General features: G+C 37.3%; 2 protein-coding genes across 2 annotated transcripts; both read right to left on the reverse strand.

Annotated features, from left to right (window-relative positions):
• Nucleotides 1-16: 16 nt before the first annotated feature.
• tfam (transcription factor A, mitochondrial) lies at nucleotides 17-6,275 on the reverse strand. Its single transcript, XM_063893938.1, has 7 exons — nucleotides 6,018-6,275; nucleotides 4,711-4,853; nucleotides 4,483-4,553; nucleotides 3,461-3,610; nucleotides 3,017-3,112; nucleotides 2,051-2,107; nucleotides 17-1,181 (listed from the first exon to the last, which is right to left on the reverse strand). Exons 1-7 carry the CDS (start codon nucleotides 6,101-6,103, stop codon nucleotides 921-923), a joined length of 864 nt encoding a protein of 287 aa, XP_063750008.1. The 5' UTR covers nucleotides 6,104-6,275; the 3' UTR covers nucleotides 17-920.
• Nucleotides 6,276-7,707: 1,432 nt separating this feature from the next.
• On the reverse strand, nucleotides 7,708-13,686 carry LOC134871249 (ubiquitin-conjugating enzyme E2 D4-like). The gene is made up of 7 exons (XM_063893939.1): nucleotides 13,449-13,686; nucleotides 11,885-11,948; nucleotides 10,878-10,909; nucleotides 9,827-9,904; nucleotides 9,561-9,666; nucleotides 8,835-8,928; nucleotides 7,708-8,747 (listed from the first exon to the last, which is right to left on the reverse strand). The coding sequence occupies exons 1-7, from the start codon at nucleotides 13,470-13,472 to the stop codon at nucleotides 8,702-8,704; spliced, it is 444 nt and encodes a 147-aa protein (XP_063750009.1). The 5' UTR covers nucleotides 13,473-13,686; the 3' UTR covers nucleotides 7,708-8,701.
• Between the last annotated feature and the right edge of the window lie 1,172 nt (nucleotides 13,687-14,858).

Raw genomic sequence — 14,858 nt, forward strand, 5'->3', positions numbered from 1 at the left:
CTTGCAGAAGGCGCAGTAAGGAAAAAGCTCATTTTATTATCAACTACAACAGCTTTTTTACAGCAGTTAACAAAACAAAAAAGCATCTCATACAAAGCTAAACAAAAGAAATATATGCTTGAAAACCAAAATGTCAGTCAGTAATGTTTATGGTATAAATGAGCAGTATTTCACAGTTTGAGGTTGCGACTGTAGAAGGTGACGCTATAGCGAGGAGATACTTCAGTGAGGTTGGGTCATCTTTAGGGGAAGGGGTGTCTAAATATATATTTATATATAAAAGAAACTAACAATTAAATGTTGCTCTAAAGATGTAAGCCTGAGAGCCACAGACAGGTGCTGCGGGTAGAGAGACGGAATAGCACGTTGGTCATGGACCTTTCATGGATTTGTTGGCAGAATAACATCCAATGTTTTCTTTGCATTAATACTCTTTATGAAATAACAAAAGTATAAAAAAAGTGTTTTTTGGGGACTGCAACAATAACCATTATGTTTGCTCAAGTATATTGTGCTTACACTCAGGGCGATTAGAGACAGAATGTAGAAGCCTTATCTGATCTCCTTTAATACCTTGATTTAAATGTTTAAGCTTACGAAATCATTATATTTCATTACTTTCTGAGCCTGGAACCATCCCACGTTATCAATCGGATGGATTTAAGCAACAGCTAAAAGTCATGATGAATAAGAGACACACTGTGCCCGTCGTAATCCTGCTCTCAGTGTTTATTTGGTTACATTTCACTGAACACAGGTGATAATGGGTTTTTGTGAAATGATCCGTCTGAACGATGTAAAAGCTCTGCCCCGTTGAACCCAAGGAGCACTCATGAGAACTGGGAACTTCTTTCAAAAAAACAAGCAGAGCATGTCATGAACACTGTTACACAATGATGTGTTCAGTCAGTCCTGGCAGTTTAACCTTTGGTTAACTTCCTGCTGGTTGTAGGTTTCTTTGCTGTGGCCTTCTTCACTGTTTTTAATGCAACCTTCTTTGTTCCCTTCTTTGTTCCCTTCTTGATTGTTTTAGCTTTAGCTTTAGTTGCAGGTTTTTTCTTGGTAGGCAGGATCTTCTCTCGGACTAGGTCTTCTCGTCCAATCTCCACCATGTGGTCCTCCCACGACCTGATCTCATTCTTGTAGCGGATTTTGTCATCCTCTGCCAACTGCGTATAGATCTGAGATGAGGAGCAAACAGAGGAGATATAAAAACTGAGCTACAGTTTAGCTCTTGTTTGCAGCAGTATTGACTTATAGAGTGGTGCATTGATGAAGAATGTTATAGGCCGATCTGTAGCAGCCAAAATCCTAAAGCCATAACAGAAATGAAACTTAAAAGTAAACCGCCGCTGAGGCACCAGATAGCAAATCTTACACAGGGCAATGATCCAAGTCCAGAGTCACCGTTTGTGCATTTATTTGTATGATCCAATATCATAACAAAAGCACAATTAACAGTTTCCTAAACCTTTCCTGCAGCTTCTCTTTGACGCTTGAATCAACCTGTGATAAAAAAACAAACATGTGCCTGCTGGTGCTCTGCTCCCACCACCACCTGTCTCCGATATATACAATTACACCAGTGCCCAAACATGCCTTCAAAATAAAAGCATAGAAACAAATTTAACTCACTTAACAAGACTGAATATAATAACAATTATTATTATAAACAATACAGCAAGTGAATGAATGATTAACTATTAAATAATATAAGGCAATTTATAGCTCCAACAGGTACCCTTGAAAAACAGCTATGGCATTGTCCCATTTTTGGAAAATAAAACATGAAAACCTTGTATGTTGGTGTCATCTACAGACCTGTGTTCATCTTATTATCTTTGCTTTTTAATTTACTCTGTAAAGCACTTTGAATTGCCGTGTGCTGAAAGGTGCTATATGAATAAACTTGCCTGCCTTGCCTTTTTTCAGTCTTCTTACCATGAAACATTTCATAAAAACTTCCAGACGAGAACAGGAAGTGGTAACTTATTTATCTATTCAGGACTCATTCCGGCACCACTCCATGCGTAAAGATTGTTGGACCAACCTGTTTCTGATGACTTGTAAGACTTCTCCAGTCCTGCACCATCGACTTCATCTTCTCCTGCAGGAACAACATAAGCACACACATTAATGAGGTTTGTGAAGAGCAATGGAAACCACTTTGTAGTTGTAGTTTTTAACAATATAAGCACTGGATCCTAACCGTTTTTGCATGTCAAACTAAAGACACACTGGGCGATTAGTGTCATTTATCCAATTTACTTTTTGACAATAAAATGTACACTAATGCATGTGCCGGTTTTATGAAGCTTGGATAATGTTGTCGGTGTAGAAGTTCTTTTTTAACCACTAGATGGCACTATCGCTACGTACTTGTCTATTTTAATAGGACAGGTTTAGCTCTGTGAATGTTGTCATAAAGATAATATGCTGGCATGTCTTCCTCTGGAATGTAAAACACTGTAAATAAAGTGCGATATAGTGGTATTATTTTTCAGTTGGATTATATTGGTCAAATTTGTCTGAGTGAGGACGAGACCATCCTGAAACTTGGTAGAGTTTTGGAGAAAATGTATTAATTTAATAGGTTTATAACAACATCAAATAGAGTTTGAATCTTTTCCATGGATGAAGTGTTTAGTTTATATTGTCAAAATACTACACATTGTTTTCAGACAACATTTGAATGCAGACTTTACCTTTTCCAGTCTGCCCACACTAAACTCTCTGACCAATTAAATCGAACCTCTGTAAACCAGCAGCTAGTATGCACGTCACATCGATGCAGCAAAAAGACGATCAATTCAACATCACAATATTATTTTACTGTATTTTTATTTGAGTTAATTACATTGGTCATGCAAAGTTAAGTTGCAACTTTTGTGAGTTAATATGTAAAAAGTCTATGTAAGTATTTTTTACTGGCAAACCACTTTCTGCATCTGTATAACTGCAGTAAGCGTGTCATACCAGCTTATCTTGAATCAATCTGAGGTGACCCGTAACTGACCTGTGTGGTGAGCCCTCTGGCCTCCTCAAAGTGCTCCGAGATGTAAATGTTGAGCGGAGTGCGACCGCGCTTTGGCTTCCCCAGGCTGGTCAACTCCTGGATCACAAACACACACACACACACAGAAGAGATATAACACAACAGTGTGACAACAGCTGCTGTAACAGGGTTATATATTCAGATTGCTGCCAACAGTTTCAAGCTTCCAGATTGTTGAATAACATATTCTTTAGTGTGTTTCAAAGAGCATATCACATTACATGTAACTAAACTTACGGGTGTAGTGTCTTGGCCTAGGACACTTTACCGTGTTGACTGCAGGGACTGGGGATCCTAGTACTGACCCTCTGATTGGTAGACTCATTAACCTATGGGAATCTATCTTGAAGCTCTTCACAAAGAGAACCCCAGCCCTCCTTGATCTCTATCTACTATCTCTCTTACCCTCTTTTTGACAATGGTCCGCCTCTTGGCCAGCCTCTGCCTCCTCTCCTGGATCTGTTGCTGGAGCTGTGCCGGGGTCAGCAGGGCCTGGTAGCGCTGGAGGTCCACCTTAAACTGCTCCCTGGCCTGCCGAGAGGCTTCTTCAAAAGGCTACAAGAAGGAAAGAGAATCAGAATCCCGAGAGGATTTGCTACAATGCATGCACATAATATTCTAGTGCCAGCTCATAGAGTCCTTGATGTTGAGTACATCAAAATGTTATGTTAGAAATGTATAGTTTTGGTCCCCGGCACATAGAAGCTGCCGGATGCTAACTTGCATATGTTGGGTAATTTGCATAATTAGCATACATTTCCATTAAAGCCTATGGGGACAATAGTAAAAAAGAATGCTTGGCGATTTTTTATTTAGCAGTGGTTTTGGGGGTTACTGAGGACGTAGAGTTCGTTCGTGACATTTTCCAGATCAAAAATGGCATTTAAACCCAAAATGTCCACATTTGTACTTTCTGTGGGTTGATTTAGAAGATTTAGGGGACTCATTTCGATTGGACAGATTACTTGTTTATTTTTTTTAAAGTTGTCCACAGTAGAGGTTATAATTTTCATTTTGTGCTTTCTATATCAAATGGTTGCAACACTGCTCATGGCTGTCAAAACTACCCCTCTAACTGAAGAAATATGGCCACTCTGGTTAAAACTGCAATTTTCTATCCTGAAAATGTCAAAAATGGAATCTGCGTCCTAAACAACCCCCAAAATCCCTCCAAGATTGTCCTAATCAGTCAAGCCATTTGTTTTACCATTGTCAACACAGACTATAATGCCATTAGTGCACATTTCCCAACATATGCAAGTTTACATCCGGCAGTTTCTATGTGCTGGGGACCTCTGCTATACATTCCCAACATACACTTTGGGGTACTCAACATTCCCAGGTTGCCAACTAGACTATAAGGCACTATTAAAACCTGAAAAAAGGCATACAGGTTTCACTGTTTAACAAATAAATGAGTGAAATACCTTCTTCTGTTCTGCAGTTAACGTTCTCCACTGCTGAGCGATCTTCCTGATGATATCAACGGATTTGATTTCTGAAGGCATCAATTATAAAGGAGATCATTAGAATCTCAGACTGATCCAGTCCAGAGATTACATTTGAATGTGTTTTTATGAAGCTTCTTTCACACTGTTGTGCAGGCGATGCAAGTTGGGGAATCAATCACTAAGTAGCAAGTGTTGCAGGTTTACCTGGGTAGTGTCTGGTTATGACTGGCTGCTGTTGTATAACAAATCTCAGGTATCCGTTTAGTGGTCTCTTTGGAGGTCCGCTGGCCTGAGAGGTCAGACATTTCACTGGAGTGATGTATGTCGCTTGGAGGACACTGGTGCACCTACAGCACGAGGCAAACACACAAACATAAATATAATGCAATGCTGAAAACATCCTAGCATCCATTGGTTTTAACAAAGGGAACTCTAAACTAAACTCCATTCACAAATCTGGCCATTAAGCGGTGACTACTCCAGAGTTACAGTACAGTAAGCACTTTCACATTACAGTAAACGACATGTAAAGAACTCTCCTTAGGCTCCTGGAAGTAGCGAGGGATGTAACATCTTTTTGCATTACTTCTTGACATTACTAAGACATATGTGAATTAAGTTAAATAATTGCACCAAGAAATTAAACAATGCACACCATGCGAACACTATCTTGTTCATTTAAATACTGTCAGTTCTGCATGACCCGCTGAATATTTTTGCACATTTGTATACAAAGCTGCATGTTTTAATACCTGCACAGTTTTCCAATTTGTGTAACAGTACGGCACATATTTCATCATTCAAGTACGGTAGTTCGTCAAATGACTGTACAGAGTTTTTAGGTATAATTATGTTACATGGAAATATTTAGCTATATTTAATGTTATTATTGTTTTTATTATTACTTGTTTTTTGATCACATTTCTTACAATGTATCTGCTTTATGTGTTTATGTATGCACCATATACACAAAGGAACATTCCTTGTATGTGTAAACCAAAAGGGAATACACCTGTTTCTGATCTGTGTTAAAGGCCTTTAGTCATACTCTATTGACTACTATTAGAAAAACAACACAGCATTAAACTGCTAGAGGATTAAAACTGGTGCAAAAGTTCAAACCATTCCAACCCTAACCTAACCATACGTGCTTTACTTCGGATATAAAGATCTACATTGAATATTGCTTAACTAGCTGTTATTCCTTTCAGCACAAAAGGCCCTTAATGCCTGCAAAATACATCCACAAGTGTCTGGTCTTCAATAACACTAGTAGACTTAGTTACTTAGGGTGATGGGTAATGTGTCTTTACCTTTAACATATGCTAGTAATAAGTAGGGGAACGCTAACGTTTCCTAAACACATTTCAGTCAAAGTATCTTAACTTTATTCAATGACATAAACATGCTTACAGTTAGCCAAAAAGAAAGCTAAAGCTAGCTTGCTATTTAGCTTTGCATCGACTTGAGCTAACGCTAGCTAGCACAGTAAATGACTTCAGGATAGCTACCTTGCCAGAGTGCTTGTGCTGGAGAACACACTGAAGGACTTAGCCAGCCAGCTAGCACCTGCTGTCATTAAGCCGAACGGAGCCATGTCGCTCTTCAAGGACGTTAAGCCAATGAATGAAAAAGCAGCGTGTTATTATATTCACGCATTAGTTTTTAATTACAGCCGAGCGTCTTCCTTTCCTCCTTGTTGACATGCATGGGCTACAAAAGGCGCCTTCAGTCGCCCCGGTGGATTATGGGAAAGGTCAAAGTAATTCAGCCGGATGTGGATGTGATTGGTTGTGCAGCACGTAGCGGTTCCGAACATGTTCTATAATAACCCTTTCCTTTAAAGGAGTGCATGCTCCAGCGTGGTTTAAATATGAATACCTGTTATTCAAAGACTGTAGAGAAGCCTAATTCTCCTTTACACTGTGCCAGAGGTGGAAGAAGTACTTAGATCTTTAAGTAAGAGTAACACTACTACATTGTAAAAGAACTCTGTTAGAGGTAATAGTCCTGCATTCAAAAGTGTGCTCAAGTAAAAGCACAAAAGTGTTGGCATCAAAATATAGTCAAGTACAAAAGTTAAAAGTGTTAATTTTCCAGTATGGCCCATGTAGGAGGTAAAAGTATTACATGTTTCTATTACAGTATTTATTAGGTCAATATTGCACAAAGAATATTGATAACGGTGAAAAATGAAATACTAGATATACTGCTGGGTAGCTTCGCCTATAATAATGATTTATTGCTTGATTTATATTCTGTATTATAAATCCGTACCTGCAAAGTAGGTAGTTTCTAAAATAGTTTTTTTTTTTAAATGTCTCCAAAATGCAGTAAAGTAAGTACAAGTACGTCAAAGCGTTACTTAAGTGGAGCACTAGGGTAAATGTACTGAGTTACATTCCACCACTGCATTCTGTTTATCTTATTTTCATATGTTTATCTCATCCTATTTCTTCTATTTAAAAAAAAAAAACCTGCAGCATTATTTCTAATGCACTATTTTATGCATTTTTCCTTCATGTTAAGTGTATTGTATTTTGCATGGCTGAAAGAGCCTGAGAATTTTCTAAGCTGTCATTGATAAACCAGCCTGTAGCATTGTGCATATGACATATCAAGTTTTGGGGTGGCTGTTAAAAAGTTGAATATCGTCTCTAATCAGCTAAGATACAATGTCATTTATGTCTTTATCATAACACATTATTTCATATTCACAAAATAATGATAAGATAAAGTTGTAATCAGCATAGCTATTAACTAAAGTTTAATTAACTGTAATGGTATTAAAATGTGGCTTATTGTCATTATTTTCCTGACATGAATGTAGTTTACTTGATCTGCATTACTTGCACATTGGTCTGCAACATTATATTCTACTGTTTATTCTGGCACTTTATTTTATTTTATTGTTTATGTCGGAGGAGCTCTGGACTTCAGATTTTCTACACTGTGATGTAGAATAAACATCTCATTTGTTTTGCTTGATGTAAGGGGTTGAAGTAAGACGTATGGGTTGTATTATAATACTTCCATCTGCCTTCTAAAGTCTCTTTTCTTTGCTGGAAGATACCACACTGAGATCAGAATACAGGCGAAACACACATTTGGAGTATGCCCCCTATAAGCATAGCTGAATACAATAATGGTATAGTGCCTTCCACAAAATAACATTAAGCTCAGTGATACAAAGCCATGATAAAAACTGTACCTTTCTTTAATTCAGTACAAAAGGTGCCACACAGGCCTCAAAGACACAAGTGAGACTGTTTATACAGGAACAGAAAAATGGATTTCCACCACTTCTATAGCATAGATGGATATACAGATTCAACCCTTTATTACCGGTCATTCAGTGGGTTAAAAATCTCTTCTTTGTGCCTGTGTAAAACCAACTGGAAAGCCAATGTCACTTCTACTCTCAGGGAAAAGAGAACATAATTTTAATGACAGATTTACATAGTGATAAGTCTAATTTAAATGAATTATCCCAGAGGATTTTAATGCTATACAATTACTAACAATAAGAAGAAGACAGTAATACGTGATTTGTAATTTCTCCCGTTTTCAGGGAATACATTGTTTCATTCCACTTCGTCTGCTACAAGATGCAAAAGAACTAAAAAAAAACCTCGATCACCCACTGCATGACATGTGTCAGAATGTTGGGCTTACATATTTGGCATTCACCCGTCCACATTTCCGTGGTTCAGTGTTTCCTTCAGCTGATGTTGCAGCAGGGACTGAACGTGGGCTATTGCTCTCCAGGAGCAGCTAACATGTACTGCACCATCACTCAGCTCCTCTGGAAAAAAGGCTTGACGCTGAATGGCATATGTTGGGATTTAAATCCTACTATCTACTAGTTTCACTTCAAAAATGAAGAATGCAATTTGTAATAAACTTGTGTTATAAATAAAAGTTCCTTGATGCAAGAACAACATGCCAAACTTCTTGGAAACGTCAGCGTTCATTGAGAGGCCGTAGGGAATCATTCTCATCTGGCCAGAGTAAAACCCTCTGCTTCCTTTTAAAAACAATCAATGTACATATCATGGATTAATTATATTGTTAATGACAGTTCAGTTTGATGGAAGTTACCTAGGATTACTAAATGATTCCATACTATAATGTACAGTGTGTTGTGACTTTAAAAAAAAGGAAGGAAAAAGGAAAATTCTCAGCATGTTTTTCTTCACATGGCGTACTTTTGGGTCCAGTCTTTTGCTAGTTTGTTGTATCTGAGGAGACAAAAGACGAGAGTGGATGATTGGACAACAGGCCAACGCATGATATTGATATCAGTGGATGTCTGTGTTTACACTCACTTGTCTTTGTCGTTCTTGTACATATGTGCTATGTCTGGAACTAAGGGGTCGTCTGGGTTCGGATCACAGAGCAACGAACATATGGACAATAAAACTGCAATAAAGAGGAATAAAAAGTCACCTTCAGGGGTTATGAGCTTTGATTATTTATGTTCAAAATGTTATACAAACATTACGTACATACATATTGCAGAACACTTACACTACCTCACAGGATATATTTTACTGTAATTTCAAGCGCCTGTACAGTATCTTTTAGTGTAAACGGTACACTTTGTTTATATATTTTACAGCTTGGTACATTAGAAAGTATTCTAATTCCGTCTGTTTATCAAAATGCTGTTGTGACACTTAAAGTATCTATTTATCTAAAAGCAATGATATTTTACAAATGTATAAATACACGTTGTATTTGTGCAATGCTTTGGCAATATTGTATGTCATTTCAGTCATGCCAATAAAGCTTTTAGAAATTTGGATTACAGGATATTATTCCATGTATTTAATAATATGAATAGGCCCTGCTGGAAAGCACCACCACTGTTTTTCTTTTTAATATAGTAACATTTTACAGATGTTTTCTTTACTTTATAGTACTATACCAAGGTTCATTCTTGTTTATTTTAATAAGAAAAAAACCCAAGACAAAGATAACATAAAAAAACACAAGACGCTAACATGGTGGGGTTGCCGTTTAAGTTAACAGTTATGGAAGTGTGTAGTTACCTTTAGACACTGTTAGGGCTGGAGACCACTGTGACCGTAGAATGTCCAAACAGATGCTCCCGTTGCTGTTTATATTTGGGTGATAAATCTTTGTTGTAAATGCTACCTGTAAAAAAATTGATTACAAAAAAGAAATAAACAATTTAATCATGGAATGTACAACTTATCAGGTATTATCTTATACATCATTTAGGTGATAAGAGAGAGTCTAGGACCAGAGGATTTCCTGAAAGGAGAAAGCTTCAAGTCACCAAAACGGCTCTTACCTTTGGAGGCTTGAATGGGTAGTCGGTGGGGAAGTGGATTGTGAGGAAGAACACTCCTCCCTGGTAAGGACTGTCACCCTGACATTAACACATGAGACATCACTGTCAGTAACACATGGAGAAGGCTGCTAACCAACTTGAGTGTGTCCAAATTGTAAAGTGTGTTATTACAACTAAATAACATACAATGCTGACAAATCAAGAGCAGTGACCTTGACAATTTAATGGAAATGATGGCTTTACAGCAGCACAAAGAAACCTTCAGCGGTGTAAAATAAATACAATTGTATCACGCAACTAGTACAGAAAAGCATGCAACAAATAACAGATTACATCGTTGCCAAGCTTCCAGAGGGTCTTTCATGTCTAATTAGCGCGTTATAAGGTAAAGGCTAAGCCAGCTGTGTGATAAATATTGTAGTGAAAAGGTCACAGTTTTACTTCTTATGCATGTATTCAATGTTTTGTTGTATTTTATGTTTTACTGGACATTTGAATCCCACTTCTGTATGTATAAATGTATTTATTTTTTATTATTATTGTTAATTCTTACTTATATAAATATTTTTCAATTATTACTATTATTATTTTCATTCTTAAATTAAGCAAATGTCTAGAAATCCAATTTCCCCAGGTAAATTATAATTGCTCATCTAACTTTATGGTAAATGTGTTTTTGTGTTCCACCAGCTCCTACACACGTTTATATTGTCAACATTACATTCAATGTGCACCCAACATTTTCCCTAGCTCAGTTCAAGCTCTTTTTATACGAGTATCTGTTTTTATTATACTAATGGAATCATAACAAATACAATAGCTTGTTCAGAGCACTAACAATGTAACCGCAAAGAGCCCAAGTAATATGAGGAGATGCAAAACTATTAAAAGGAAATGCAAAAGTGTTCCAAACCAATCCCTACAGTGGTTTTAAAGGCCTACGTCAAGCAATGTTAATCATTTCCAATATCAGCAATTAAGAGACTATTTCTAATGTAGCACTAGTGTGTACGAGAGGACGGATTGTCTGAAGTGATGGCGTGATACTCACCGGACCCATTATGGTCGCCTGCCAATGAAACACTACAAGCATTTCAGGGAGAAAGACAGACAGAGAAGAATATTAGACACAGTTTTCATCAGTCATCATCCATCAGTTAAACCACACTATGTCTCAAGAAGCTTATCCCTCCATACAGCTATCTTTTTATGTTTCAAGTAAAGTTAACCTAATAGAGTACGTCTAAGAGAAAGTAACATGCTGCAAATCCCAGCTGAGCTAACATCCCCAGAGCTAAGCTCATTGAGTCAGTTACAATGGGGATTGAGTATAGAGTGGTGCAGTGATGACGTATTCTTGTAGGCAAACGGTTCTTTAAATACCTGGTTTCTTGTAGGCAAACCGGGTAGTTACCAGTTTGCCTACCGGAAGTTACTCCCTCGTCAAAAAGCAAAGAGATTTTTCTATTGGATTTCAGAAACTAAGATCTGCAGCAACCACACATTTACGATACTCTTACACATTTTGTTTGCAGGACAATGTCATCATATTGACACCACTTTATGATTGTTGAAGCTTAAATGCAATTGCAAGTAAAAAGCTAAGGCTATAAACAAACCACATTACATTAGCATGACTTCACATCAGCAATGCTAAGCTAAGGGCGGCTAATGTTTGGTGTGAATTTAATCGTCTCATTTATCCACAAATCATCTAACCCAAAAACATGTTGAAAAACGAGGGACGAAGGAGCCCGAAAGTGCCAAAATGCTAACTCATTTCTGGGTTTAGGACTCATTCCTCTACAACTCTGTAGTCAGTACTTTTTAAATGTAATCTAAATTTCTTTCTGGCTGGCGAAATGTTCAATAATAGCTGGAAAACTGTGTAGAATTGCAAATTTGCACTACACTCAAAGTACTTTACAACACTTGGTGCTGTCTCAGATGGCATTATCTGCAAAACTGATACACTGGATTGGAATATTCACACACACTTGATCCCTTGACTATGCCTGTACCTCATTTAAAACGTGTGGAATGTGCATGTGTACTCACGGTCTTCCCCCACTGGTCCAGCAGAGCACTGTGCTGGAGGGTCTCTCTGCAGGTCATGCAGCTCCTGCTCAATGAAACAGAAACACAACTGTTAGTGATTCAGCTTGATGAGGCTTAATCATATCTAGCACTTATTCTTTAACTTCAATAACAAGTTCAAATCCTATTTATATCAAATTGTGAGGGCACTCAAGGTCAACTAACTTTCACTTTTGCTCTCCACTTCATCTCATGGTATTCCCCACGGGAAAGAGTAGTAAGTGGACCCTTTGATAAGATGTTCTTCAACTTCAAACCCCAGTTTTAACACAGGCTCACTGTTATTACTTCCTAGGAGATTTTCCTGACAACAGCATGTATATGTTTTTGTAAAAGAACTGATCCAGCAGAAAAAAAGGTTAGATAATGGTTATTTATGTCATTTGTAATGTGAATTCACAAACATTAGCAGAATCAACAAAATTACACATTAGCTACATAGGGATATTGGCTCATATCAGCGTCTAAAGTGCCACTTCCCCAAATAGCAGACATCGGTTCTTGATGATTCAATGGCAAATAACTTGTCTGAAGAGGCCTGAACTTTGCCTCAGCCCTCAGATTACTTCCTGGTTGGAAAGGAGTGACATTAAGGAGCAGCTTTGCTTTTTAACTTATATCTTTAAGCTTTTGGGGTATTTGTACTTCTTAAGTGATCTTATGTAATGCTACTTTATACTTCTACTCCACTACAATATTGCTGTTTTTACACCACTACATTCATTTGACAAAATGAGTTACTAGTGAACAGAATCAGATTATGAGCAAATGAACAATATAAATAAAACAAGCAATAAACTACGCTAAATATGTATAGGTAAAATATCCAGCAGTAGCATATAAAGTCATTAAAAGTACATATACTGTTACCAGTTTCGATAAACACATTGCTACAACAATAATGATCCAGTAATTTATGATATATATTTTTCTGTAATGGTACATTACGCAGAATAAGTACTTTCACTTTAAGTTTATTCTGATGACAATACTTTTATACTTTTACTTAAATAAGATTATGAATGTAGAACTTTCACTTTTAACAACGTGTTTTTATCACTGTAGTATTTCTACTTTTACCTAAGTATAATGTCTGAGTACTTCTTCCACCACTATAAACAATAAAACGGAGAACTGTGCTATGATGCTATTGTGTGTTGGTAGTAACTTTCTTCTTAATGCAGTATTTGTCTACCACAAAGAGGAAAAATACAAATGGACTGCTGTCCTGTTACTTTAAAGAACACACAGTGACAGATTGTCAAGGAGTAGTTACTGAGCTAGCTAAACTGTTAGCAGGCTAGCTCGAAACTTTGAAGTTGACACCGGCTGCTACCTGTTCTAGGCAGTGTCAACAGACAAATTATTTCCCAAAAAGCTAAAAAGTTAGATATAAAAATACTTCAATGCGAGGGTAGCGTTTAAAACGTTGTTAACAAGCCGTTTTGTGGAAATTAACTCTTTACGTTAGCCTCTGCTGTTAGCTACAGTTAGCCGGCAACCATAGCTAGCCAGTCACATTTACCTTCTGTATTCTTTTCAGTGCCATGATGCCTGGTGCCGTTTTCTCCTCCACACACGTCGACTCGCTCTTTATCTGAATTTAATGTTATTGCTGGCGAAGTCAATGGCTTTAGTTTATTCCCTGAGTGCTTCGAGAGCCGGAGATGTGTTTGTGTTTTAGAAAACCTCTTTTGTTTCCGCTTTCTCCTTCTTCTCGCTCTTCTTCTTCGTCTCCTCTGGTTTATTGTAAACTTTCAGGTAAATACCGCCACCTACTGTACAAAGAGTTTAACATCAGCTTTTAAATTCCATTGATATCATGTCTGATGTCTTTGTTATACATTATATCTATTGTTGTTCAGTCCCTATCAAGTAAGTACATTTGCTCAACAATGACTACATATATGCCACATGAAATCAGTCCATTTCCCCATTCAAAATATCCAGTGATATGAAGTTACTAAGTACATTTACTAAAGTACTGTACTAAAGTACACTTTTAAGGGACTTGTTCTTTACTTAAGTATTTCAATTATTCACTACTTTGTACTTCTACTTCATTACAATTCAGAGGTAAATAATGTACCTTTATACTACATATACTTTATACATTTAGTTACTTTGCAGATTTGGATGAATGATCTTAATTATAATCAAGACTAAAATAAGACTTTGGTAAATCCACAAGCTACCCTGCCGTATAGAGAGGAAATCAAATTAGATCCAGCTTGCAGCTGTGATTATCAAATTATTGCAGCAATATTTATAATCAAAGGTATCATGTATATTATTTGAAATGGGACAGTCTGCATAATCAGTACTTTTACTTATGTGTACTTTACTTTAGCATTTTCCTTCATGTTTTATACAAACAACAGTTAGAACAAGGGAGATAAAAATAATAATTGAAATAATATGAACAAAAGTTGATACAAATTCCTCAACATTTTACTTCCTTAAAGAGAACAGTAAGCAAACGTGAAAAAGGAGTCCATGTTGAATCAATATGTAATTTGGTATAGAGAATTGTCGAATTTCCCTGGTATTGACAACAACATTTCTGGTATTGTGACATTCCTGGTAAACAAAAGACCCTTAAAATAATACTCAGGGACATTATCAAAAGCTAAAAAAATTCTCAAATGAAAGGTCTGTTAAAGCAGCCGCTAGAAGCATCTTCCACCAGGTGGTCAGGATGCTGAACTCTCTCCGTCCCTCCCTCTCTCTCCCCCTCTCTCATCTCCCTCTACCCCCGCTCCCATCTCTCCCCTGACCTGTCCGCCCTCCGTCCCACCCACCTTTCCCCACAGCCTCAATGGAAATGTACCAGGACATTAATCCCCCTCCCTCACACACCTGTCCCTCACCCAGCACCAGTCACTTTCTATTCTCCGCTGCTACTGAAAATGTACTTTGCACAAAGTATTTTTTT

The sequence above is a fragment of the Eleginops maclovinus genome, chromosome 10, assembly GCF_036324505.1.
Source record: "Eleginops maclovinus isolate JMC-PN-2008 ecotype Puerto Natales chromosome 10, JC_Emac_rtc_rv5, whole genome shotgun sequence".
NCBI classification, from domain to species: domain Eukaryota; kingdom Metazoa; phylum Chordata; class Actinopteri; order Perciformes; family Eleginopidae; genus Eleginops; species Eleginops maclovinus.

Excerpts from the sequence above, each read along its gene's own strand:
- tfam (XM_063893938.1), bottom strand. The coding sequence starts at position 6,103 with ATGGCTCCGTTCGGCTTAATGACAGCAGGTGCTAGCTGGCTGGCTAAG. Across the intron at positions 3,113-3,460 it reads GGACCATTGTCAAAAAGAGG|GAGTTGACCAGCCTGGGGAA; the intron begins GTAAGAGAGATA and ends TTTGTGATCCAG. Across the intron at positions 1,182-2,050 it reads TTACAAGTCATCAGAAACAG|ATCTATACGCAGTTGGCAGA; the intron begins GTTGGTCCAACA and ends TCCTCATCTCAG.
- LOC134871249 (XM_063893939.1), bottom strand. The coding sequence starts at position 13,472 with ATGGCACTGAAAAGAATACAGAAG. Across the intron at positions 9,905-10,877 it reads AGGCGACCATAATGGGTCCG|GGTGACAGTCCTTACCAGGG; the intron begins GTGAGTATCACG and ends TGTTAATGTCAG. Across the intron at positions 9,667-9,826 it reads ACCCATTCAAGCCTCCAAAG|GTAGCATTTACAACAAAGAT; the intron begins GTAAGAGCCGTT and ends ATTTTTTTACAG.